General features: G+C 42.4%; 1 protein-coding gene across 2 annotated transcripts in view; it reads left to right on the top strand.

The window, feature by feature from the left end:
* The window catches only part of STAB2 (stabilin 2), a 189,258-nt gene that overhangs the window by 38,325 nt on the left and 123,003 nt on the right, over positions 1 to 27,930 (top strand). For both annotated transcript variants that reach the window (XR_013522061.1, XM_035257427.3), the window contains exons 6-11: positions 7,471 to 7,566; positions 13,369 to 13,494; positions 14,273 to 14,469; positions 16,384 to 16,517; positions 24,647 to 24,780; positions 26,459 to 26,541. Coding sequence is in view for 1 of the 2 variants with exons in the window: in XM_035257427.3 (XP_035113318.3) it covers positions 7,471 to 7,566; positions 13,369 to 13,494; positions 14,273 to 14,469; positions 16,384 to 16,517; positions 24,647 to 24,780; positions 26,459 to 26,541 (770 nt within the window). In the remaining variant the exon portion in view is untranslated. The remainder of the gene's footprint in view (positions 1 to 7,470; positions 7,567 to 13,368; positions 13,495 to 14,272; positions 14,470 to 16,383; positions 16,518 to 24,646; positions 24,781 to 26,458; positions 26,542 to 27,930) is intronic.

Below are 27,930 nucleotides of genomic sequence, written 5' to 3' on the forward strand. Positions count from 1 at the left end.
ACTGCTTGGGCTCTGACTTTCATGGAAAAATTAAACTCAGTAGACGCTGCTTCACTTCAAATACTTTTTGCAAGTAAACCTATGCACACACAACACATTCCACCCCCACAGGTTTGCACGCTCTGTAATAAATGTGATCTGCAATTGCAGAGGCCTTGCCTTGTTCTAATCCATAAGGTCTTCTTAGGCAGGTGCTGTGGTATCTTTACCTCCAGTGCCTTCTACCTGCTGCCTGCCTGGTAGACACTCACTACACTGTCATAGGATGAATAAATGAGTGAATGAGTATATGAATAGATGAATCAATGAATGAATTATCTAGTTTACTCCAGTGATGTTCTCCTGATCCGGAAGCAGGGTTTTAGAACCCAGGCTTTAGACTCAGACAAGGTTTCAGGCCTAGGACTGCTAATCATGGAAATATAGATAAGTTTATGAAGTATGCTATCTGTATCTTCATCTGTAAAGATAGAAATAATATTGAGCCATTGCACTCCAGCCTGGTGACAGAGAAAGACTCTGTCTCAAAAACAAAAAAGAAATAATATTGCCTGCTTTAGAGAGGATTTCATGGGATAACAAGTGCATAATAAATGTTACTATTATTATTATCTATGATTCCCTAGCATCTCCTAATCATAAGTATCTCTTTACCCACCATTCCATAATAGATTATTTCAGAAGGCTGTTAGCAAAAGCAAATTTAAAACAGATACTGGGGCTGGGCTCAGTGGCTCACACCTGTGATCTCAGCACTTTGGGAGGCTAAGGCTGGATCCGTTGAGGTCAGGAGTTTGAGACCAGCCTGGCCAACTGGTGAAACTTCATCTGTACTAAAAATACAAAAATTTGCCGTGTGTGGCAGCACACACCTGTAATCCCAACTACTCAGGAGGCTGAGGCATGAGAATTACTTGAACCTGGGAGATGGAGGTTGTAGTGAGCTGAGATCGTGCCATTGCATTCCAGACTGGGCAACAGAGCAAGACTCTATCTCAAAAAAAAAAAAAAACCACATATGGGTATCCCATGTGTTTTTAAAGTTAAACATTACATTAAAGGACAGCAACTAAAATGTAATTAGTCAGCTTCATAGAAACAGCATGTCTTCTCCCAAATTTACCCTTTCCTGCCATTTAAGAATTTAAATCACGTATGTTAAACAAATATTGAAATGGGAAGGAGTAAAGAAAGCATCTAGCATTGCTTAGTTCCCGAGAAAGCTGAGTAATTGCCTGGAGATGACATATTAGGAAGAAAATGACCCCTGTTGTCTCCAAGATGCTGGTGTTGGTTACTGGTCAGCACAGATGCACAGAGAAATTCCCAACATTTTCAAATAAAGGAAGTAGCCTCCCTTCACACTTAGTGTCATGAAAAAAGGGCAAGTGAAAGGGAGAAAGATGGTTTCAATACCTAAATTTTTAAAAAAGAAAACTGGAAACTTAAACTGAGACCCAAGAGAAAAACCTCCAAGCTCTGGATTCCAATAGAACTTTCTGTGCTGATGGAAATATTGTTGATTTGCCCTGTTCCACACAGTAGCCACTAGCCACATGTCTCACTGAGCACCGGAAATGGGGCTAGCGCAACTGAGGAACTAAAATTTAAATTTCAGTTACTATCACTTAATTCAAATTTAAATAGCCACATGTGGCTTGTGGCTACCAAATTAGATATCATAGCTCTAGGACATTACAATTGAGAGAACAGGCTTTAAACTCAGCCTGGCAGCAGTTTGAAACACACCCTAATTGCTGTGTGACCCAGGGCAAGCTATTTAAATCCCCTAAGCCTTTCTCATCTATAAAACAGGAATCTTAACATCGATTTCATGGGATTGACAACATAGCAAAGCTCTTTAGTAGTATGTCACAGCATTCAATCAACGGAAGTAAGTATTGAGGACAAAATAATTCAACAGCAAGCAAGTCACTGATGAATGAATGGATGAACGAATGACTCAGTGATGCCTGGTCATTTCCCACTGACAAGGACTATGGAGACTGCAAACCTTTTCAGCCAGGCGTCCACTGGGTGCCAGTGTTGTATCATCCAATGAGCTGTTAGTGCAGGGAGGTGGCCATTCTGCCTGTAAGTAGGACATCTCTATTAGGTGCAGTTTATTTTTAACACTGGCTGTAATCTACTGTGGGAGCACTCTCCTACCAGATTGCTTGTTGGTTTGGAGATGATTTCGAGCTGCACCAGCCAAAGGTTTTCATTTCTGCTGCCAGTGCCCCAGCCTGCTCAGTGCCTCCTTCCCAGTTAGGCAGATTGCAAAGCCCACTTTCTCTAACATGATCCACAAATCAATCCCACAACCATGTACTGTTAAGAAGAGTCACTAGCATTTGCTGAGCACCTGCTGCATGTCAGACCATGTGCAGAGGGGTTTCTTTGGATCCTCACTGCAATGCTCCATAGGAGGTGAGGGTTCTCCTTTTATGGATGAAGAAGCAGAGAGGTGGCTCAAGGCCATGCAGCTATTATGGGGGCAGAGGAAGGATTCAATCCCACATGTGTGACTCCAGAGCCTGGGCCCCCAAGCACTGCCCCAGTCTGCCTCTGGTGAGTGTCCATCATGCATTACACCCAGTCAGATGATGCAGATCCTAAGAGTGATGAGATTAGCTGCCCAGCCCCTAGAAGCTGGAAATGTGGGTGACAACTGTGATGATGCAGTGTGCACAGCCCAGACAAGCTCCTATGAGAGCACAGGAGAGGGAGCCATTTACTCCACTGTGGGACACTTCACAGAGGCTGTGCATACCATCCCTCTGACCAGTATGGCCATGGCTTTGACCAGTTTAAAGTCATACCACCCAAGTTTTATGTGTTTCTAGAGATTTGCTGAGGCTGGTTAACAAGTACCAAGCAAGGGCTTCTACCACTTCTCCTTTCTAAGGACATGTCCCTGGCAGCAGCTGGCAGCCTACAATGCAGTGTCAGAGGCTTCCAAAAGCTGCCAGTGACAGGTAGTTAATCCAGTATAGAGGTTGTACTGGAAGACAGCATGCACTGAGAGGATCATGCCAGGGCCTTGGGCCAATACCCCACAGCCAGGAGGGCAATCTTAGTGACAAGGACAACACTTGCAATTTGCATCTGAGTTGGGAGCAGGAGCCCTCTGTAGCCCTCACCTTCCTCCACTGACTGCACGACAGCACTTAGGGCAGGAATCATCATTGTATCTCTTAGAGCCTGGCTTCCCACTGCACTGTGAGCTCCTGGAATTTAGATGTTATCGATTACGCATATGTTGTATACCTAGTGTCTAATACAGTGCCTGCTACTAGGTAGGAGCTGGCTAAATATTTCTGAATTGAATTGAATCTTCTCCACTGAGCTCACAGTACACTCCCTCCTCACCCCACTTATCTCCGTTACCAACGTGACTTCTCTCCGGAACTTTATTCCAAAAATCCATAGCCATAGGTAGGTATCAAAGTGCTTTGCTAAAATAGAAACCATGTCAATTGAGTTTTGAAGGGAGGATGACACTGCAAACTCAATTTTACTCTTCAGTCATTTGAGGTACTACTTGAGCTAGTTATCTCCCCTTTTTTTATGTGTGATCCACAGGTAGTAATGATACCTACCTCAGAAAATGTGGTAAACATTAGCTAAAGCAGGCAAAGCACTTGGCAAAATGCCTGATGGATAGTAGGTGCTCAGTAAGGAGAAGTGTAGGGCCTCGGGTGCAAAATTTAAGGAGGCATCAAAAAACTCAGGAATCAAGACCAATAACTGCAGTGATTTCCTAGGGCAGCTGCAACAAAGTACTACACACTGGGTGGCTTCAAACAACAGCAACTTAGTGTCCCAGTTCTGGAAGCAAGAAGTCAAATATCGGTGTTGGCCGGGCCTTTCTCCTTTCGAAGCTTCTAGAAAAAGATCCTTCCTTGCTTCTTTCAGCCTGTGGTAGCCCCAGCTGCTTTTGGCTGTGACAGTATCACTCCAATCTCTGCCTCCCTCTTCACATGGCCTCTTCCCCTCATGTCTGTGGCTTCTCCCCTTCTTATAAGGACACCAGTCATATTGGATTATGGGCTCACCTCACTCCAGTGCGACCTCATCTTAACTCATTACAACTGCAACGACCTATTTCCAAATAAGGTCATTCTGAAGTACTGGGAATGAGGACTCCACCGTGTTCTTTGGGGAGACAAAACTCAACCCATGACAATAATACTTAAAAATTTGTTGGCCAGGCACGGTGGCTCATGCCTGTAATCCCAGCACTTTGGGAGGCCGAGGTGGGTGGATCATGAGGTCAGGAGTTCAAGACCATCCTGGTCAATATGGTGAAACCCTGTCTCTACTAAAAAATACAAAAATTAACTGAGCATGGTGGCTCATGCCTGAAATCCCATCTACTTGGGAGGCTGAGGTAGGAGAACTGCTTGAACCGGGACTAGGGGGGCGGAGGTTGCAGTGAGCTGAGATCGCACCGCTGCATTCCAGCTTGGGCTACAGAGCAAGACTCCATCTCAAAAAAAAAAAATTATTGAGTGAAACATCAAAATGCTAAATAAAGGCGGGATTCAGCTCTGCACTTGCACGACCCTGCCTCACTCTCAGCCTAATCCTAGCTCTGCGGGCAGTGTCTTTGTCTAAAATGTAGTTGCATTGTCGTTGGCATTGTTACAGGGCACCATAAAAGATACTGTAGGGAAATACAGAGGTGGGGAGGTCATTCCAAGCAGTTCCAATCTAAGAGGGGAGAAAAATATACAGACTGAGAAAGAAAACAGCAACCCTGACAGTTGTCCACTGGCTGCTGGCCTAGTTGCTACCAGAGAGGCTGTGGTGTTCCCCTGCACGGGTAAAGAATTTCACAGAACATCGCCATCAGACAAAAGACTCACTGTATCCATGGAGGAAAAGACAAAAACTGGGCCAGGGAATAGTCATGTCTGAACAGAGACTCAACAACAATGGACAACCAGAAGAAGAACCCAGGGGCTGCCTCTCCTGGCTGACATGAGAGCCTGCTACTTCTTCCGGAATGGCTCACCCTTGCTGCCATTGGTTTGCCCCTTGGTGCGCTCCTGGTGGTCTTCAGCTGTCAAGCATTAACCAAATTGTAGTTGTAGTGTACAATAGTGAACACAGAATGAAGAAAACGCCGCTGGAGCCAGAGAAACACAGATTGTTTGGGAACCACTGAGATGGCAACACAGAAGTGGGGGCTTTGGCTGATCTTGAAGGATGAGGAGGATTTCAGTTGGCACATAAAAGGGAGTGCAGCAGAGGAAAACCTGGAGGTGTCCACGTGCAAGATGCATCTCCTGCCACTTTTACCTGGCATAGACTTCCCTGGGCCAACCCCACTTTATCTTTTCCTGGCCAATTCCCATTGGTTGGTCATGTCATAGCATTTATCCCAGTGCATTGTGATTGACTGTTTTCTTCTGCCATCAGATTGGGCTCTCTCTGATGGCAGAGACTTTGTCCTGTTTATTTTTGAGCATTAATCTCTAGCATGGTACTCTCAACATAAATGTTTTGAAGGAAGGAAGATGAATAGTGAATGAGTCATCCCACATGCTAAGAATCTAAGATGTATGAAATAAAGTGGCGAAAGATGAAAATGAAACATTATCAAGGTTAGAGTCAGATTGGAAAGGCCATTGTTTGCCAAACTGAGAAATCTAAATTGTATTTGGTTGACAATTGAGAGTCATTGAGGTATTTTTGGGAAGGCCACCCTGATGCCATTGCTAATCAAATGAAATGAATGAAATGGAGAGGCAAGAAACTAGAAATAGCAAGACCAGGTGTCATGGTACTGCAATAGTGCAGGTAAAACATGATACAGGCCTGAACAAGAATGGCAGTAGCGGAGGTGAAGATCAAGGCGGGAAATAGACGCAGACAAAACAAAGGACTTGACGGATCATTAAATGTTTGGAATACTTTAAACTTTATTGATCCTTGCTTTGCTGGTATTTCTGATTAAGTTTTTAAGCAGGTGCATCTTCTTAATGATGTTTCATTTGAGCTAATATTAAGCTGGCTTATATGCACCGAAGACACCTGTAGAAAAATGAGCCCCCAAAATGTCCTAATCCCTGGAACCTATGAATATGTTAGGTTATATGGCAAAGGGGCATTAAGGCTGCAGGTGAAATTAAGGTTGCTAATCAGCTGATTTAAGATAGGGAGAGTATCCTGGATTACCCAGGTGAGTCCAGTGTGATCACAAGGACTGTTATAAGTGGATGAAAAAGACAGAAGAAAGAATACTAGAAATGGTAGAATGAGAAGGACTTGGCCTGCCATTGTTAGCTCTGAAGATGGAGAAAGGGTTTCATGAGCCCAGGAGTAAAGACGGGTTCTAGAAGCTAGAAAAGGCAAGATTCTCCACTGAAGTCTCCAGAGGAACAGCAGCCCAACTGAAATATTGATTTTAGCTTGACAAGTACATTCTGGACTTCTGCCCTCCAGAATTATAGGATAAATTGGTATTGTTTTAAGCCACTAACTTTGTGGAACTCATTATGGCAGTGGTTGTAAACTAATACAACATACTCCACAGAGGGCTGGCTGTAGGATGCTAATGGCCTGGCCTGATAGTAAATCTTGCTACAAATTAATCACAACTAAAGAGTTGATCATGCATTTCAAATGCCCTTCATTTATCATCTCTGAAATGGTCTGTCACTGGCCTAAAACATCAAGCTAGAAAATATGGCATGGTTATTCTAGCCCCTTTTGAATATTTTCCTTTTTTTATCTTTGCATTGCCCCATCAATAAGTAGAACTTATTTGTATAGATATCTGCTACCAACAGTGATTGGGTTAGTAGTGGCTTTTTTTTTTTTAACATAATAGGTGTATATAAGACACTAAGTTAATTCTAAGATGAAGTAAATAGTTTGAGAGTAGGGAAAGAACTCCAATGCACATGATATACCCCATGCTTTATATACATTATCTTACTTGACTCTATAGAAATCCCAGGAAGTAGGCATCATTATCGATGTGTTAAACTTAAAAACTTCATTTGGTTGGCAATTAAGAGTCACTGAGATGTTTCTGGGAATGTCGCCCTAATGCCATTGCTAATCAAATGAAATGGAGAGGCAAGAACTAGAAATAGCAAGACCAGGTATCATGCTACTGCAGTAGCCCAGGCAAAACATGATAAAGGCCTGAACAAGTATGGAACCAGTGGAGATAAAGAGCGGAAGACCAAGGTGGGAGATAGACACAGAGAAAGCAAAGGACTTGATAGCTTATTAGAGGTTTGGAATAGTTTAAACTTTATTGATCCTTGCTTTGCTGGTGCTAATAAAAGAGAGAGATGCCGAGGTTCAAATAAGGGTCTCTAGGACTTCAAATCCTTCTTCTCTGCGTTACTATGCAGAGTCTCAGCAAAGATGATCTAAAAATACTAGCTTTCCAGAATGTTTAGCAGCAGTCTATATCAGGTAATAAAATCCCCCACTTTCTGTCTCCAGTGTGCACTTGTGTGCATGGGGTGTGCAACAGTGGACTAGATGGTGATGGAACCTGTGAGTGCTACTCTGCATACACTGGACCCACCTGTGACAAGCGTAAGTACTACTAGTCTCCTTAAAACCACACCATTTCAGTTTTGTGTCTGTTACTGGTTCTCTACAGGGGCAACTCGAGGGAGGATGGAGCATAACAAAGAAAGGACAAATCTGGAAGAGGTGGCCATCCCCAAGGCTGGATTTAAACCTTGTTGGAGAGGGTATGGTGGGTGGCCACCAAATATTTTCTGGAAAGAAACCAGAAATTAAAATGAGAATGTAGAAGAGAAAGGAAAGAAGAGGATGGGAAGGGAGGAGGAGGATGAGAGAAAACAGAAGCAGCGTGGTGTCAAGGCTGTACCTGTGTTTTAGGAAGGTTGAGCTACTAGAGGCCATACAAAGGATAGAGTAGAGAGAGGGACACTGGGGCTGGGAAGCCAACACAAGCCACTGCAACCAGTTAGTCACCTAGTAAAGGAGATACAGCATCTTCTCCATTATGAGCCTCAAAGGGAGAACACATTAACAGCCCTAAGGAAGAGGAAAGGTGCTTCACCATGGCTAAATGACTCACCAAAGGTCACACAATTAGTAAATAGGGGAGCTAGGACTCAAGTCATTTGAATTCATGGGAAATTCTGAAAGCAATCTATTATACTGGGTCCAAACAAGAGGTAGAAACCTAGGGGAGATTAAACAAGGGAAGTTTAATGGGAATAATTAGTAAACTATGATAGGAAAGAAGCTGTAAAATGCAGAGAGAACTCTAAGGAGGATGGTGCATAACAAAGGAAGGACACATTTGGAAGGGGGTGACCATCCCCAAGGCAGGATTTAAATCTTGTTGGAGAGGGTGTGGTGGGTGGCCGACAAGTTTGCTGTTTTATCCAGGCCAGCACTGGACCATACTCACCCAGCAGGCACAGGACAACCCTCCATGGCCCTGGGGAGCTGAGGCTGCTGGGTGAAGCCCAGGAAATCAGGACCTGGAATGCACAGGGAAGTTTAATGGGAATAATTAGTAAACTATGATAGGAAAGAAGCTGTAAAATGCAGAGAGAACTCTAAGGAGGATGGTGCATAACAAAGGAAGGACACATTTGGAAGGGGGTGACCATCCCCAAGGCAGGATTTAAATCTTGTTGGAGAGGGTGTGGTGGGTGGCCGACAAGTTTGCTGTTTTATCCAGGCCAGCACTGGACCATACTCACCCAGCAGGCACAGGACAACCCTCCATGGCCCTGGGGAGCTGAGGCTGCTGGGTGAAGCCCAGGAAATCAGGACCTGGAATGCACAATGTCTATGTCAGGAGGGCTGTCGCAAGGTGGTCGTTAGGTCCAGGCAAAGGATTCAAGGTCAGCCACCGAGGGACTCTGGGTGCACACTGGGGCAGGGTATACCTGAACAGACCCCCGCCCTCCCACCGTGTCCCACCAGCACCCTCTACGGCAAAGTTTAGTATCGATCTGTGAAGGAGAAACTCACATGATGACAGAGTAGGCTCTGAAGGGTGAATTGGGAGCTCAGAGGTTAAGAAATTGGCCATTCTGCCTGTGACACTAGCCTCATTTAACTTATCCTCGGGACGTTAGTCTCCTGTAAAATGAAGGGATTGGGTGAAATTGAAAGTCAGCAAATGCAAACTCATTTTATTGGAAGCTGTTGAGTTACCCTGAGTGGTGGTAGTAACAGGGATGAATAAACTCAGCCTCTGCCTTCTTCCTATAGCAGGGACAGCCATGCAAGCCTCCAGCCCAAATGCAAAGGCAATGGGTGGGATGAGCCCTCTGTGGCCCTCAGTCAGCCCCCTTCCTTGGCAACTCCTGCCATTGTCCAATGGACTCCTGGGCAGAGGCCTTCTCAGTAAGGCAGGAGACCCAGTCCAGAAGCCAGCCCAATGGAAAACCCTGATAGATCTGCTTCCAAATGAAAAAACAGTAATAATTTAGTCAAGCCAAAAGATAAACCAAAATATTTAAAATTCACATAGCAGATACATTTTTATAATAAAAAATTGGATTCATATAAAGTCTATAAATTCAATTCTTAAAATGGGCCCAGGAACAGCTAAATTTCAGAACAAGAAATGAAAACAGGCTGGGCACAGTGGCTCACATCTGTAATCTCAGCACTTTGGGAGGCTGAGGTGGGCAGATCACCTGAGGTCAGGAATTCAAGACCAGCCCAGCCAACATGATGAAATCCTGTCTCTACAAAAATACAAAACTTAGATGGCATGATGGCTGGTACCTTTAATCCCAGCTAGTCAGGAGGCTGAGGCAGGAGAATCACTTGAACCCAGGAGATGGAGGTTGCAGTGAGCCATGATCATACTGTTGCATTCCAACCTGAGTAACAGAGCGAGACTCCATCTCAAAAAAAAAAAAAAGAAAAAGAAATGCAAACCAGCAATAAACATGAAAAAGGTGCTAAGTCCAGTGATCGTCACATACATACATATTAAAATGCAGTCACATTTGGAGTCCTGGAGGTTTATTTTTGTTTTTTTGCCCACTACGTTACAAAGATTGAAAAGATAGATAATATCCACCTGTGGATATGAAAAAAAAAAATGACAGTGAGAACGTGAATTCCTACAGCCTATGTGGGAAATTTAACTACTAAAGCTTATAGCATGCTTCTGTGGCCCCAATTCTAAGAATTTACCCTGGGAGAAGACAGAAATTAGGCAAAGATAAGCATATATAATCAAAGAAATTCATGGAAATACTCTTTGCGGGAAGATAACAAGCTGGAAGCACTTGAATACCCAGCAGTAGGAAATTGGTTGAATAAGTTGTGGTACATCCTATACGAGATAGGATAATGCTAGTTGCTATAAGAAGTAAACATAAAACTTCAATGGCTTAACACTGTGGTTTTTAAATTGTGCACTGAGGTGCCCCAAAGTACTACATCAGATTCCCTGGCTACTATTAGATATTTTTAATTTTTGAGGGAAACACAGAGATACATCTGTCAGATACCACAGGAACTGCTAGCTTGAGTTAGTTCACAATTTCAACATGAGGTCGCCCTACATTGCTTTCAGTGACATCATATCTTTGCAAAGGTAAATTTTCAGTGATTGCTATGATAAAAGGCAAGTGCCATGTAAAAATCAATGGTACTAAAACGAGGGTGTCAGTCTCCAATCTCTATCACACTCAAGTATGAGAAGTTGTGCAGCGTCTAACACACGTCTCATACGTAAGTGAATGTAGTTACTTCAAAATAAACATTTTTTGATTAAGCATTTCACTTTTTCAAATGGCTGCTAAGTGAGTCTAACAACTAACTAAATTGACCTTTTTGGTATTTCTTTTGATGTTGGGGTACCATGAAAAAATTATTGAAACACTAAAGGCACCGTGACCTGAGATATTTGGGGACCTCTGGCTTAACACTAAAGAAGTGTAGTTCTCATTCATGTAACAGTGCAATGTAGGTGTTCCTGGCTGCTGCCAGCTTCCCCTTACAGGGTGCTTAGGGATCCAGATCTTTCCATCGTGTGACTCTGTCATTCTCTAGTACCTCAGAGTGCTCTGCTTCTAGTCATCACAGGTGGGAAAAAGAAGGTAGAGAAGTACCTGCTTATGAAAGTTCAGGAAAAATATGTAAAACGTCTACTCAGTATTCCATCAGTGTGAACGAGTCACGTGACATTTCCTGGATGTAAAGTCGGGTAGAAAACGTAATCCTAAAGCAGCAACCACTTTCTGCTAAAACTCCTGGTTTATGAGAGGGGTGGGGGAATAGTCTCTGTGAATTTTTTGACTCAAGTAGCCACTGTTGGGAGACAGTTCTCCATGCATCTCTCACATGTGTGCACCTCTTGAGAGCAACACACTGACTGCTCTTTGTTCCAGATCATCTGTTCAAGGATGTTTGTATACGGAACAGACTTGGAAAACGTATTATTTCCCTCAGGAGCAAAGGGCAGGCATACTCACTACCAGTGCCTCTCAGCTCCAAAGTCACCCTTTTTGCCAGCTCTGTGATAATGGAGCTGGGCTTTATAAATGATTCTCCTTTGCTAGCTAGCAAAACATAAAGCCTTATCAATGAAGAGTGCTAGAAGGACTGCAGAGGAGGAAGGGGCTTTCTCTCCCTGTTTCTGGTTTGACTCACTCACCAGGCTCCTGAAGAACAGCTTTTCTCTGTTTCCTAGTCCTACACAGTTCCTCCAGTGCTGGGTTCCTGCAGAGCTCAGCTCCCTTCAGCATTTGGCCACTGCACTCTGTCCAGTGCTTGACTCAAGAAGTGGCAGCACAGCCAGGAGTCCCAGACAGCGCAGGCCCCTGTCCCAGCCCAGGAAAAAGCTGTTCTCTACTCCTCTCCTCAGCCCCATGCACACCAAGGTCCCTGAAGAGCTAGCCATGTGGGGAGCCGGACATACACCCCTGCATCTCACACAGCTGGTCTGTAGCTGCCCAGGCCTGAACCACACACGGAGCTGCACTGCATGGCAGAGAGGTGGCTTCTTAACTCCTGCTGCCAGCAGTGCACACTGGCCAGCAGATCCCTTTGGCACCTAGTAAGTTCCATGGCTTGTGACCTCCCCATGCATGACCTTCCCAGCCACCTCAGAGAACAGATTTCCAGCAAATATCAAGGCATCTCTGCAACTTTGCTATCTTGTGACTAACGCCATGCTTTTTCCAGTGACATTCAGAATTGTTAGAATTGTCTTCTTCTTAGTCTTAGTCAACCTGGAGGGAGAAGGTTCTACCTTGGGTGCTTACTTGTCTCAGCCCTAGTATAGTGGTTGCTCTTTATAGATTATTATTTCTTTATTCTTTAGAATTTTTTTATTTTAAGCTCCCACTACCTAATTTTTCATGATTTTAATTGTTCATAATCCTTTATATTACAACTTTCCCTGTTCAAATAATTAGGCGGTTTCTGTCTCCTGCATGTTCCTAAATAATACATTGACCATTATAAAAAATTTAGGTGCTGGCCCTGGCACAGTGACTCATGCCTGTAATCCCTATGCTTTGGGAGGCCAAGGTGGGTGAATCACCTGAAGTCAGGAGTTCAAGACCAGCCTGGAGCCTGGCCAACATGGTGAAACCACAGCTCTACTAAAAAATATATTTAAAAAATAGCCAGGCTTGGAGGTGCATGCCTGTAATCCTAGCTACTTGGGAGGCTGAGACAGAAGAATTGCTTGAACCCAGAAGGCGGAGGTTGCAGTGAGCCAAGATCTCACCATTGTACTCCAGCCTGAGCAACAAGAGTGAGAAAAAAAATATTAAGTACCCTAAGATCAGGGCTCACCTCCTATAGTGAAACCCACTGTATGTACACATTTCAGTCTAGTCCTCTTTAAATTGCCCTGTGGGAATTGGGGCTTGGAAAACCTGGTGCTAAAACACTGATACCCTGGCTGCTGCCCCTGCTGTGAGTATTGTCTTTTGACTCTAACCCAGGAGTTTTGTATCTTTTACCAGCATCTATGAAACTATATCAGCCCAACTTGTTCACTTTGCAAGTTGGAGTTTGCTGATATGTCAGACTCTTCATAGTTTTGATAGTCATCTACATCACATCAGTCTTTTCAAATACTATGCAGTTATTAGAGATCAATATTATTGTTGAATTAAAAATTACATTGCTAAATCATACAAATAAATCTTATAAGTTAATAAATATATTTTATTGATTGATGATGTTGGTAACTTTGGGAGTAGGGTTGGAGACTAAGAAGAAGACAATTCTAACTTTATGTGTTCTGTATTTTTTTAAATTTTTACAATGAGTTTGTATTGCTTTTTAATAAAAGGAAATACGGCATTTTGGAGTTTTTAAGAACTATTATTCTACTAATGCAAGTACTTCAACAATTTGCCTATGCAGCCATCCCTGAATGTGCAGCCTTGCTCTGCCCAGAAAATTCCAGATGTTCACCTTCCAGTGAAGATGAAACCAAACTAGAATGCAAATGCCTTCCCAATTACCAAGGCGACGGCAAATCCTGCGAGCGTGAGTAGAATCTAGATTCCACCAGTTTATTCACTGAGATGTTTAGGTTATTTAAGAGGAAAAAAAAACTCACAACCTCCTAACACAATGACCATTTCTAATTCTCTCTGTGTAGTTGAGGGAAATGTATATAAACATTGCCAAGCAAAATGCTCAATTAATGGCAACTTCTTCTCTTATGAAAGCACTTATATAGATTTTTACATGTTTTTATATTACCTTAATCAATGTTCGAACAAAACTTAATGCTTCTTATTTTATCTTTCTAATTTTATTCACTTTATAAAAAGCAATATTATATATCAGTTAAAAACATGGACTCTCGAGCCAGATTGCCTGGGTTCAGTCCCAGATCTGCCTTCTACCAACTACATGACCTTTTACCTGCCTCTGTCTCAGTTTTTCGATTTATGAAATGGAGATAATAATGGTACCTACCTTCATGGATTACTGAAAAGATTAAATGAGTTAATAGATAGCAAATTCTTAGAGCAGGGCTTAGTACATATTATAAATTCTGTAAGTGTTAGTGTTTTCTTTCATGCTATCTCATATTTAACTACACACAAAATGGCCTACTAGTATATCAATACAATATCTGTACAATTTCTGATGGCCATACGTAAATCTGTTAGGGAGAGTAAGAGGAAATGTTTCTCTGAAAACGGTGGTTGCCTTTGCTGCTTCGATGAGCTATGGTCCACTGTTGCTCACAGTTCAGTTCTCCTACTCCATCCCTGTGCACTGATTGCCTCTCATTTTGCTCTTGCCCCTCAAGCCATCAATCCTTGTTTACAAAAAATCTGCCACCCTCACGCTCATTGCACGTACTTGGGACCAAATCAGCACAGTTGTACATGCCAAGAAGGCTACCATGGGGATGGCCAAGTGTGTTTGCCAGTGGACCCATGCCAAAGGAACTTTGGAAACTGCCCTACAAACTCCACAGTGTGCAAATATGATGGGCCTGGACAGGTGAGCAAACAATGCAGGGAACTGATGCATCTAGAAGTTTGACAACCCACTATGTCATAGATGTCATTTGTATTCTGTGCTGCCCCAATTCGCCTGTTCAGTGTTCCACTTGGTCTTCCCCTCCAGGCAGTCCTCTGTGTGCTCACGGCCTGAAATCAGTGCCTGTTCACTCAGTCTATCCTTTAAACTCACACTTTCCCAGCTCCCCCATCCAAACTTAATTGTCTTACATTCTCTCCTGTCACAGCCCTATATGGTGTTTGGCAAAATATATACTGAATTCAAAATTAGAGTTACAAATTAACTGTTAACCAAGTCTTGGTTGAACGTATGATTGACTTTGACCAGCAGTCCTCCATTCTGTAATAGCTTTCTCATTTAAAAGATGCTCTTAGAACCAAAAATACTCTATCCCAAAGGGATGAAACAGATAAAACATCAGGCAGTACTGACAGATTATAGGGAGCAGTGAGAATATTCTGGGCAGAGACAGTGTCTGAATCACATCATGACATTGACTGATAAAAATCTGGTCAGGAGACCCTCACTGAGGAATCCAGTGGAAAGAGCCCTGGCCCTAACAGCACATTCATCCATCGAGTATCTAGCAGATGGCTTCTGTGTCCATAACTGCACATCAAGGCTTCAGTGAAGGAAATGTGTCCATACAGAAGGATATTGTTGCACAGGTAGGAGGAAGGGCTCAGTGCCCAACCCAAACACAGCCATGCAGTCTCATTGCCTGGATCCTAGTTGATAGGAATGTTTCTAGAATTCCCTGCAGATAATCCACCCAACCTTGCCTCCAAAGAGAATAGATATGTTATACAACATTTTTCCGCTATTGATTTCTGGGGCAGGATTCCAGAAAAATTCAAAGGGCTAAATTCCCATCTGTAAAATGAAGGTATTTATGGGAAAATTGATGTCGTGCCATGAATGTCAAGACCTTGTATATGACATTAAAAATATGCTTTGTCTCTGAAAATGGGTTCCAAGACAGATTTTCAAGTCTTAGAAATTTTCATTGTTCACACATTCTGCATGCATTATTCCAAAGCGTGTGCATTATTCCAAAGCTGGGTTTCTCTATGTCAGCATGTTTAACATTTTGGGCTGCATAATTCTTTGTCATGGGAGGGGGCTTTCTTGTGCATTGTGAGATGCTTAACAGCATTCTTGACCTCTAGTAGCACTACCTCCTCCCATTGTGGCAATCAAAAATGTTTCCAGACTGGGCATGGTGGTTCATTCCTGTAATCCAAACATTCTGAGAGGCTGTGGCAGGTGGATTGCTTAAGTCCAGGAGTTCAAGACCAGCCTGGGCAACATAGCAAAACTCCATCTCTACTAAAAATATTAAAAAAAAAATATCCAGGCGGTGCATACCTGTAATCCTAGCTACTCAGGAGACTGAGGTGGGAGAATCACCTGAGCCTGGGTGGTGAAGGCTGCAATGAGCGAAGGTCGCACCACTGCACTCTAGCTTGGGCAACCAGAATGAGACCCTGTCTCAAAAAATACATTTCCAGATGTTGTCTAGTGTGTCCTAAGTTGAGACTCCTGTTTGAAAACCATTATTCTAGAGTAATAATACTACCCACTTGCACATCAATTTCTGTTCACCTATTGATAATCTAAAACCAAAAATATGGAGCTAGGGAGGTCAAGGGTTAGGAAACAAGAAAATTGAAGCTAAACTTTATAAGCAAGGAGTATAAGCTTTCCAGAAGGTAGGATGTATAAACATGATTTCTACTTTTAGATACTTTGACAATTTTTTAGTTTAAGTCCATACTTCAGACATACTCTGAGTGAATTTTTATGGAAGAGGAAAAATACAAATTAAAGAAGAATGTCAGCTGAAGTAACTAAGTAGGATTCTATTTGTTTTTCTCTCCCCATCTACTGAAGTCTCACTGCGAGTGTAAAGAACATTACCACAATTTCGTACCTGGAGTGGGGTGCAGTATGACCAATATCTGTGAATCAAATAACCTATGTCATAAAAATGCAAATTGTATCACCGTCGCACCAGGCCAAACCAAGTAAGTCTTTTCAGTTCCTCCACCAACCTTTCCAAGTGGTGGAAATGGGGTCCAGTCAGTGCCGTAAGTTTCTTGAATGGGAGGAAATGTGTGTTATTCAGCCTGGTATCCACCTTCACCCTACATAGTTGGAGCAAGGATCATAGTAAGTACTCAATAAATCTTTAATTAAACACTCAACAATTGTTTTCTTTATAATGACCAGTAGAATACTCTGGAATATTGATGTGGCCTGATAACTTGATATGAAGTGGTCAGAATGTGGGAGACGGAAGCCACTGTGACTGGGGAAACAAATGGTTGTTGAGATTACAGGGGCATGACTTCTAATGTGCATGCCTGTTTCCTCACTCATGAAATATTGCTTGTTAGTGGTATAAAACAAGACTAGGGAAAGTGAATAAGCACTGGTGGTGTTTCCTGGACTCTAGGTTTCAAAGGAAGGGGTTTGCTGTGCATAAAAACATTTGTATGTGAAAGTTTCTGAAACAAAGGCAGCTCATATGATAGGAAGAAGATGGTATTTGAACTAAAGACCTAGGTTTAAATCTCAGCACTGGTGCCTACCAGATGCATCACCTGGGAAAGTGGCACCATCTCTCTGGTCATGGTTGCTCCATGTATAAAATGAGCATAGTGATTTATAATCCATAAGGTTGTTGTGATGATTACCTGAGAGAATGATTCTGGAAGCTACACCGGTGTGATGTGTTTCCATTAGTGACTAAACCAAAGCTAGAAATCAAGTGTTTGACTCGTAGACTGAGGTTTCTATCTCTGTTCTATTTTCCATTCTCACTATCATCAGCATCTGCAAAAGACTCATAATGCCGTTGTGAGCTCAAATCCACAATCAGCATTGAACCATAGCATGATAAAACAGTTTCTGTGATTTCAGAGCCTTTTCCTCTCTTTGGAAGCTCATGCTCTATTCAGTTGGGTGATCAGTCTGTAGTTTTGCCCCAACAGGTTGTGTAATCATCATCTCCTATCTGGACAAGTAAATAGATCTGTACTTATTGTACACGGAGTGGAAAGAGCTGGGGTATCAGAACACTTAGGTTCAAATCCCAAGTCTGCCATTTACCTTAACCTCTCTGAACTGATGTTTCTTCAGCCATGAAAGGGAGAGAACTGTACCCCCACCGGGGCTGTGCTGAAGGTTAAACAAGATTACATTCATCAATCTTTGAGCAGAACCTGGCACCTAGAAATCCCTCAATACATGTGAATGCATGCACAAACACACCACAGCCATGCAAATGGGCACATAGACACCCAACACACATATGCATCCAGGCACACCCTCCCCTCAAACATATATTCTGGCAATACTGAGAACAAAACAAGCTGGTTATAGACATTGTTTTGTTTTGTTTGTTTGTTTTGAGACAGAGTCTTGTTCTGTCACCCAGGCTGGAGTGCAGTGGCACAATCTCAGCTCACTGCAACTTCTGCCTCCTGGGTTCAAGCCATTCTCCTGCCTCAGCCTCACCAGTACCTGGGATTACAGGTATGCACCACCACGCTCAGCTAGTTTTTGTATTTTTAGTAGAGTTGGGGTTTTAGCTTGTTGGCCAGGCTGGTCTTGAATTCTGACCTCGATCTGCCCACCTCTGTCTTCGAAAGTGCTGGGATTACAGGCATGAGCCACTGCACCTGACCTGTATGCACTTTTTACCATACTCCGAGAAAGTCCTAATAGAATACCTTAAGCAAATTCTTTCCTTTGTGTTTGAGAAGATAAAATAAAAAATTAAACTTAAACATCAGAATAACATAAGCTGCATCCAAATTTGTGTTTAGAATGTCAGATAAACTAACATTGTGATGTTAGGAGTACATTTATCACCCACTTCCCACACCTCAAATTGACTATCTTCATCTGAAAAAGGGTCTAAGTAAAAAGGCTAGCTAAGTTATACTGTTAAAATATGAAGCTATCAGTCCTCAGGTAATTTAGTTCATCTGGAACAAAAATTTATTTCATTTATGCCTTCTCAATATGGCAAGTAGCTTACGCAGAATCTTCAAAATCATACTGCATTCATCACAGAAGACCACCTGATCAAGAAGAGTGAGTTCAAACATGGACTCTACCATTCGCCCTGGGGTGACCTTGGACAAGACTAAACTTTTCTAAACCACAGTTCCCTTACCTGTCAAGTAGGTCTAGAGACCAGGAATCTCTGCCTGTGGAGAACTAACAAGTTCATGTATATAATATGTTTTTAAACTCTAAGCTCCATTTTGATGATTACTGAGAACAAATAACTTTATGCTTGGCCTTTTTATTTTTACTTATTAATAGATAAAGTAAAAGGGACAATAGAAGAGAGGAGCATCTCTCTCTTATTTAACTAAACTCAGCTAAAAAGTAGCCAGGACAAAACTAAAAGGCCTATTGGAAAAAGCACAGTTTACATTCCAGTTGCACAAAAGTACAAACAACAGTGAAGTGTAGGGATCTTTGGAATGTTAGTGGCATTGATGGTATTCAGTGTTTATATAAGATCTGTACAGGTTGGGATATCCTCAATGTAAACAGTCTTCCCAAGAATCCTATCTAAGGCAACATGGTTCAGTGGCAAGATAGGTTCTTAGATGGATATAGGTTTAAATCCCAGCTCAGCCACAGCCAGATGTGTTTCCAGCAGTTTGACCCTTAGACTTGGGCAAAAGGAGCCCCTCCTCTGGGCACTACATGTTAGAGGCTCCCATTCTGTCCCTCTGCTGGCTACACCAAGGCAAGGAATCTGAAGGTCCAAAGGCACATGTTCTCCTAGAGTCTGGGCTCCCCACTAGACCACACTGGGGGTATTCAGAAACCTGTAATTTCCTGCCCAAACAGCTCCAGATCAGCTTCCAGGGTCTGGGAACATATCCAGGGTGTGAAGGGTATGGCCAGAAGAGGCATTCATAGCAGATGCAAATGAGCCACCATTATCTCCACCACTCATGAATATACCCTTTCCTCAGAGTCTGCTGACCTACTATTTTTCTTCATCTGTTTGGGTTGCTATAATAAAATACCATACACTGAGTGGCTTATAAACAACAGGAATTTATTTCTTGCAGTTCTGGAGGCTGGGAAGTCCAAAATCAAGGCACCAGCCATTTCAGGGTCTGGTGAGGCCTGGTTCACAGGTGGTGACTTTTTACTGTGTCCTCCCAAGGTTGATGGAGGAGGGAGCTCTCTGGAACGTCTTTTATAAGGGCACTCATTCCATTGGTGAGGACTTTACTTTCTTGATTTAATTATTATACCTCCCAAAGGCTGTACTTCCTAATATCATCACCCCATGGGTTAGAATTTCAACATATGAATTTTAAGGTGGATACAAACATTCAGCCCATTTCACTGTTCTTCAAACACTCCACGGTGCTCCCCACTCCTGGCCCTCGCATGTGCTCTTTCTTCCACTTAGGATGCCATCCCCACCCTCCACCCACCTCCTCTGAGTCAGACTAACACCCTGCTCCTTCAATGTCCAGCCTAAGTATCTCCACCTCTAGGATGCCTCCCCCATCCTCCCAGTCCTCCCTGATGCCCCTCCCTCTGGACTCCCAGAGCACCCTGGAATGCATCTATGAGAGAACTATGCTGAGGATGTAGCACAGTGGCAGTGAACACAGGCACTGCCAGTTATAGGCTGTGTGATCTTGAGTGAGATACTTAACTTCTCTGTGCTTCCGTTTCCTTATCTAAAATGGGGCTAATAACAGTACCTACCTCATAGGGTTGCTGTATTAGAAAAGATACCACACTGAAGCCCTCATAAGAATATGTAGCATAAGAGCTATTAATAAATACTGGCTATTATCATTATTTCTCTCAATCCCCAACTAGAATATAAGGTCCATGTCTTATTCATCTTTGCTGCAACAACTCCTGTCAGTTTGACCCTTAGACCTGGACAACAGGAGGGGTAAAATTAACACGGTGAAATGATGGGTACAAAAAATACCATCAGAATGAATAAGACCTAGTGTTTGATAACACAGCAGGGTGACTACAGTCAACAACAATTTATTGTACATTTTTAAATAACTGAAAGAGTATGATTGGATTGTGTGTAGCATAAAGGATAAATGCTTGAAGTGATAGCTTTCCCATTTACCCTGATGTGATTATCATGCATTGCATGTCTGTATCAAAATAGCTTGTGTATCCCATAAGTATATCCACCTGTTGTATATCCACAAAAGTTAAAAAGAAAAATAAGAAATTAAAAAAAAACAGTGAAATAAATAAGACTTTGGAGGAACATATGAAACAACAAAGGAATGAAATGAACCGGTGAAGAAATGAAGGAAGCAACTGTACTAAGACTTTGGGGAGACCCTATATACTAACTAAATCTCATCCAGCATTAAATGTGATGAATTGCAGCCCATAACTACAAAATGCAAATGGCCTCTGGGTGTTTTGAAACCGTTAAGACACCAAGAGATGTTTACTCCTAACAGAAAACAATTTCCTAAAGAGGTGATGTTGTGACTGGTCCATGGCTCAGCTGAGAACAGTTAAGTCAGAAACTGGTCTCATAAAATCTTGGACTGTGGACTGAGATTTGAAATAACAATTAAAAATAGTGATGTCTCACGCATTCCATTCAGCACTAAGGCCATTAAAGTATGATTCTCCTGCAATCCTTAGGAAAGAAAGGCCAAGTCACTTGACACAAAACAGAACATTGGCCACCTAACAACTTAAGAAACTTTTAGAGAGAAACATACTCAGTGGTTTGTAAAGGTTAGATGTCTTGCTATTAACAGTTGTCTTCAAATGAATGAGTGAAACTTATAGCAGGATTAATTTTTAACAGACTGTTGTTTTATATCACTTCACAGAGTTACTAATCTCCTCTTTTCCATCCTTAAATTAGCATATCACAGGGCTTGCAGAGGAGGTTGGCATTTAAGTAGGAAACTGTTATTTGATTGTATTGAATTGTTTCATGGTTAGATCTGCTTTAGTGGTTCCTTATGAAAAGGCTTCTCAACCTCAGCTCTATTGATATTTTTGGCCTGGCAGTTCTTTGTTGGGAAGGGCTGGCCTGTGTTAATAGATCTGCATCTCAGTTGTGGCAACCAACGTTGTCTCTAGACATTGCCAAATGGCTTCTGGAGGGGCAAAATTGCCCCTGGTTGAGAGCCACTCCTCCATAAAAACCCCGAAGTCTTCATGAGTAAATGATACCCCAAGTGTTTGTCCGGCTAGAAAACTCATATACACCTGGGTACAGTGACTCATGCCTGCAATCCCAGGACTTTGAGAGGTCAAAGTAGGTAGATCACCTGAGGTCAGGAGTTTGAGACTAGCCTGGCCAACATGGTGAAACCTCATCTCTTACTTAAAAAATTAGCCAGAGGTTGTGGCACATGCCTATAACCACAGCTACTCAGGAGGCTGAGGGAGAAGAATCACTTGAGGCAGAGGTTACAGCAGTGAGCTGAGATCATGCCACTGCACTCCAGCCTGGGTGACAAGAGTGAAAATTCCATCTCAAAAAAAAAGAAAAGAAAAGAAAACTCACATGCATCCTTCTAGAATTAAATCTTACTTTCTCCTAGAAGCTGTCCCCTATTTCTCCAGGTAAAATCAGTCACTTCCTCCTCTATGTCCCATAGCATCCTATTCAATCTTCTAACATGGTGCTTACAATGGAACTTCAGTTATCTGTCTACAGTCTGTCCTACTATGTCCCAGCACCTCTAGGTCACTGTTGTCATTATAGTCACCTTCTTCATCATGTCAGCCTTGTCCTTGCCATTATCATCTGCCAAGCATTGAGCTTTGTCTATATGTCTGTCACAGGGCTATGTCTTTCCTTATCTCTCAACCACACTAAACATATTATTAAACCCACTTTATAGAAGAGGAAACTGGGACTCAAGGAGGTGAAGTGGCCTTCCCATGTTACTATAATTATTTTCTGTTCCGGTCCATCCTCCGCATGTAAGACTCAAGAAGGGCAAAGTGTCTCTTATTATCATCATCTTGTAGCTCTCTTACCTAGAAGGTTCCTAGAATTAAGAAGCTACTTAAATAATCAGTAAATAATCACTTAAACAATCAGGCACTGCCCTAAGTGGTAGGACATAATGAAGAATTATTATAGCTGGGATCCATCTTCTAGAAGAGTGTACCATCTAGCAAAAGAGACAGTGTCTCCAGAGGTAATTCTGGTGGATAGGGTTGTAATGGAGGTATGGATGCGATGTGCTGGAAGTGCTCAACACAGCTGGGGAGAGGTCACACCAGAGTGATAAGATGAGGGTGAGAGAGCATTCCTGGCAGGACAAATAGCCTGAGAAAGGTATAACGGCCTTAAAAATGAAGCAGTTTGGTGCTGCTGGAATTTTCAGTGAACAGCAAAAAGAAGACCCAGCAGGATCCTCCTGTACACTTTCTCATGTGAACACAAGGAGTCAGTGAGGGTTTTAAGTACAAAGGTGCAAGAATTTTTAGGCACACTCAGGAGGTTGTATGAAGTACAGATGTCAGGACAGAACATAAGGGCAGAAAGACCAGGTAGAGGCTGTGAAACAATCCAGGCAGAGGGTTGTAGGACTCTGAAGTTCTGCAGCAAACTTGTTGAACATATAATCTATTTGCCATGAAAATATATTTAGAAACACAGGAGGATTAACGAGTGCATAGTCTTTCTTTAGAATGCTCTCCTCAACATGAGTCACAGCTGTGGCATGGTGTGAGCACTGCAAAACCGTGATGTATTCAAAGCATGTCTTTGATTCCCTGCATCTCTCCTCTCTGGAATGTTCTTCCCTTACCTCGCTTTGGTTCCTGGCTCATCTCCAAGATCCTGGTGAAAGTCATCTTCCTCATTACCTTGTCAATTTCAGCCACTGCAACTCCTCAGTGCCACATAGTTGTGGCCTGTCAGAGCTTACAGACTCACAAGGAATTTCACAAGAGGGTTAGCATCATCTTATTAGTCAAGATGGGCATATGAACCTTGGAAATTAGCAAATGCTACAAATTAGACTTCCCCCTCTCCCAGAGAGTTGGTTGTTAAACATTTATCAGCATACCACTCCTGGTACATTTTTAACTCTACTACTTTCTTATGAAACTATTGTACAAAATCTCTGTGACATTCATTGTTTATTTATTTATTTCATAGTTTCTATATTTATTTTCATTGTTTATATACTTCATTGTTTGCTATTTATTTAATTCAATTACTACTTATTGTACAACTATTAATTAAGCACCTATTATGGACCTACGCTGTGCTGGATTCTGGAGTTCACAACAGTGAACAAATACCCACATAGCCCTTACTCTTTTCTCAGATTTTATAAGGAAGCAGATATTAATCAAACAACCACCCAGATGAGGGTGAAATTATACTATGATCACTGCTACGGAGAAGAGCTACGTGGTCTCATGAGAGTATATATAATGGAGACACAGTGAGGGAGTGGAGAAAGAGACAGGCAATCAAGGAAGCCTTCCTGAAGAAAGTGGCAGTTGAGCAGAGATCTCAGCTAGGAAGGAGCAGGGGGTGGGAAAAGCATTCTAAGCAGATCAATAGTGCTGAATCTTTACTGTCCTTCAAACTGAATTCAGCTGCTTATTCTGATTCAGTCATTCTACAATGGAGTCCTAGAGTCCACATTTATACATAGTAAGTCCTCCAAGTGATTCTGATGTACATGGTTTATTGGTGCATGGTTAGTTGGGATCCATCTTCTAGGAGAGTGTACATCTAGCAGAAGAGACAGTGTCTCCAGAGGTAATTCTGGTGGATAGGGTTGTGACGGCGGTAGGATGGGATGTGCTGCAAATGTTCGACGCAGCTGGGGAGAGTTTGCACCAGAGTATAGTCACACTTTGAGAAATACTGAGACAGAGAGCATACAAAAATATTTAGTCTTGACAGATACATTTAATTTATTAGGCATCCATTTCTTGAGGAGCTACTAGATTCCTAGGTACCACACTAGGAATGCTCTCTTGTGTTTGTGCCTCGCCTCTTTTGTCCCTATTCTACCTTGGGCATCCTTTGCTCCGTCTGTTCAGTGAGGGCATTGGACTGTATGATCAAAATACTCAGTGACTTTAAGACCCTGAGAATGTCTTTTCCCCCTCTCTATAGATGCACTTGCCAGAAAGGCTACGTGGGTGATGGCTTCACATGTTATGGAAATATTATGGAGCGACTCAGAGAATTAAATACTGAACTCAGAGGAAAATGGCAAGGAAAGCTGACCTCTTTCATCTCAATCCTAGGTATGCAGCTACAGATACAGATTTCCAGGTAAAAGGCAGTCCTCTTTCAGGAAAAGGCATCTGCAAGACACAATCATTCAGAAAAGGACAGGCAAGCCTTGTCTATTAGAACCAGCCTTTCTAGGGAGGGGCCATGCAGGTGAGAGGGAAAGGGCAGGCAGCTGTTTCCAAGCAGACAAGCAAAGAGATAGTGCCAAGAGGTCTGGCAATGCAAGAATTGGTAGGCAGAGAGCTGAGGACAGGGTCTAGGGGTCACCACAGACCAACAGAACTGCAGCAACAGTAAGACCAGGACAGTACTGATGTCAGGATACAAACTGTCCCCTTCACCCTTGACCTTTTAGATCCTTCAGGTATGAACAAAGCTTGGCAGGTAATACTGGGAATAGAGAGGCTGACTGAGACCCCAGGTCAGCATCCATGTTCCTCAGTGGAGGAGCCATTTGAATTTTGGAATAGTCTTGGTTTATGCAACCATCTAAGCACCCTTGGTCCCCTAGTCATTAATTGCCTACAGTGACACATTCACCTCCAGCCCCTCAGGCTAAGTGAGAGCCTAAAACACCCTCATATATTTGAAAATGCCTTCTATGGGCCATCACTCCACACTCTTGAGAATGAAATATATAACTGATCACAGCATTGGATACAACTTCCAATGAAACATAAATCTGGCCATTCTGCAATGTGTCTGCGTCTGTAAAACACAGACATGGCCAATCAACAGAAACCTTAAAATATCAGCTTTTATATTGGAATTTACCGGTTGCCAAAAATTGGTTTCCTGGCAAGAACATAGATAAATGTCATCGATGGGTCAATGCTGTGTTATCTGCATAAATCTTAAGGTTAAATATCCCATTTAATGTCTCCTGCATAAACGTCCCATTTTTTCCAAGGCATCTCATAGGGAGCCAACTATTACTGGCATCCCCTGGGCTCAGGGGCAATCTGCCAGGTTCCTCACAGCCTTATTCTAAGAACTCTTAGAATACCAAATGCGAGCAGACAGGGATGAGGTAGTGTTTTTTGCAGACCAGGCCCTCCAACATTTTCCTAGACAGAGTCCTGTTGACGTTTCACCTTCCCCGTGGCAAGTCCTTATACACTGCCTCCAGTGTGAGAACACAGAGCCTGTCCTGTCATCCCAACTTCCCCAGGTGATGGAAACAGGACTACCACGTACTTTGCTGGGCCCACTGGAATGAAAATGCGGAATTCTTTGTTCAAAAATTATCAAACATTTCAACATGGCAACAGCAGATCATTAAACCAACCATTGGGGCTCTTCCGAGCTGGCCCTGGATAAAAACAAGGGCTGCATCTTTGCTCACTGAGACGGTGAAAAGTCAGAAAGTCAAGCGCAAGATCAGGGACCCTGGGATTGTGGTTGGATACTGTCATGCCTGAACTGCTCAGCCTGGGTATCTTTGCAGCTGAGGCTGTGTCTACAGGAAAGCTTCCACGGCATGATGTGAAACGTATTGAGGCCACGGCTTTAATGCACCTTACATGCTTAGAGAGATTCCCAGTTGACACAGGGCCTGCACATACCCATTAGAATAGAGAAGGGCATAAATGGACCAGTTGTGACCCAAGACCTGTGGCCTGATTTTACTCCTCATGTGCCACTGACTCATTTGGTGTTTTCTCTCTTTGTGTTACTTCAACTCCTAAGAAAAAGTTTATGCCTGGCCACTCAGCAACCTGGGACCCTTCACAGTGCTGTTACCCACAGACAACGGTCTGAAAGAATTCAATGTGAGTATTTAAAATGACCATACACTGAGGGGCTAGTATGAAAAGCCTTATAGGTAGTACCTTCTTCTATTTAAAGTGGGAAACTCCCATTAAAATTAAGCAACTGATGATAAGGATGGTGATTTTTTTTATAAACTTCCTTTATTGATATACAACATCCTTACAGAAAGTATACAAATTGTAAATGTACAACTCAGTGAATTTTCCCAATGTAAACGTACTTGTGTAAATAGCAGATCCATTACCAGCACCCTAGAAGGCTGCCTGGTCCCCCTTTCCAATCATTACCCTCTACAGGTAACCACTGAGTGTTCTTAACATACAGCCAGGTGATAAAGAAGATTTGCATAGTGCAAAACTGCTCACTTCCCACAGGAAGCATAAAACCAACGTATTAGCTAGATATGTGGGTTTTTAAAATCATTATAAATGGTACAAGTGATAGGAAAAATAAGAAGAAAATTTAAGTCTTCAATTGAGCAGCTGTTGTTTGAGATAATGTCATCCAGTGGGAATGAAACTTGTAGTGCCTGGTGGAGGCATCCTGTCGAGATGGAATCACTAAAATATCAATATTTGATTTAATGTAAATAATGGATATATGCATTTATATACAATTTTATTATCTTCACTGGCCTCCACTTTAATCATTGGATAGGAACTTGTATCCTATATATCTTTCTAACTTTTCCCTCCCAGCTTTATCATCTAACATGTGTTTTTATTTTTCCTTATCTTGATTTTTGTTTTATCTTGAGAAGGAGTCTTGCTCTGTCACAAGGCTGGAGTGCAGTGGCACAATTGTGGCTCATTGCAACCTCCACCTCTTGGGTTCAAGCAATTCTCCTGCCTCAACCTCCTGAGTAGCTGGGACTACAGGTGCATGCTACCACACCCAGCTAATTTTTGTATTTTTAGTAGAGATGGGATTTCACTATGTTGACCAGGATGATTTCAATCTCCTGACCTCCTGATCCTCCCACCTCGACCTCCCAAAGTGCTGGGATTACAGGCATAAGCCACCATGCCTGACCCTGATCTTGATTCTTATTGTGCATTCTTGTCATCTATTTTTAAAGTTCTATGAAACAGATTAGGTAAGAATAAATAAACATATAAGTAAATGGCTTAACGAATACATATAAAATAATAGAAGCCAATAAAAGATTGAAATCTAGGAAGTGGAAATAATAAAAATGAAAAAATAAAATTGGGTTATCTTAATCAAAGATATTTTGTGATAATAATTTTTGTTGCAATGAATCAAAACCCAGTAAGTTCCAGGCTCTCTTACCCTCATCTACCACCACCATTAACCTGCCTGATATTCCTCTTTCTATTGTTAACCTTCAGAGATATCTTCACACCGCCCCTATTGGAAAGAACCAG

Source organism: Callithrix jacchus, chromosome 9, assembly GCF_049354715.1.
Source record: "Callithrix jacchus isolate 240 chromosome 9, calJac240_pri, whole genome shotgun sequence".
Taxonomy (NCBI): domain Eukaryota; kingdom Metazoa; phylum Chordata; class Mammalia; order Primates; family Cebidae; genus Callithrix; species Callithrix jacchus.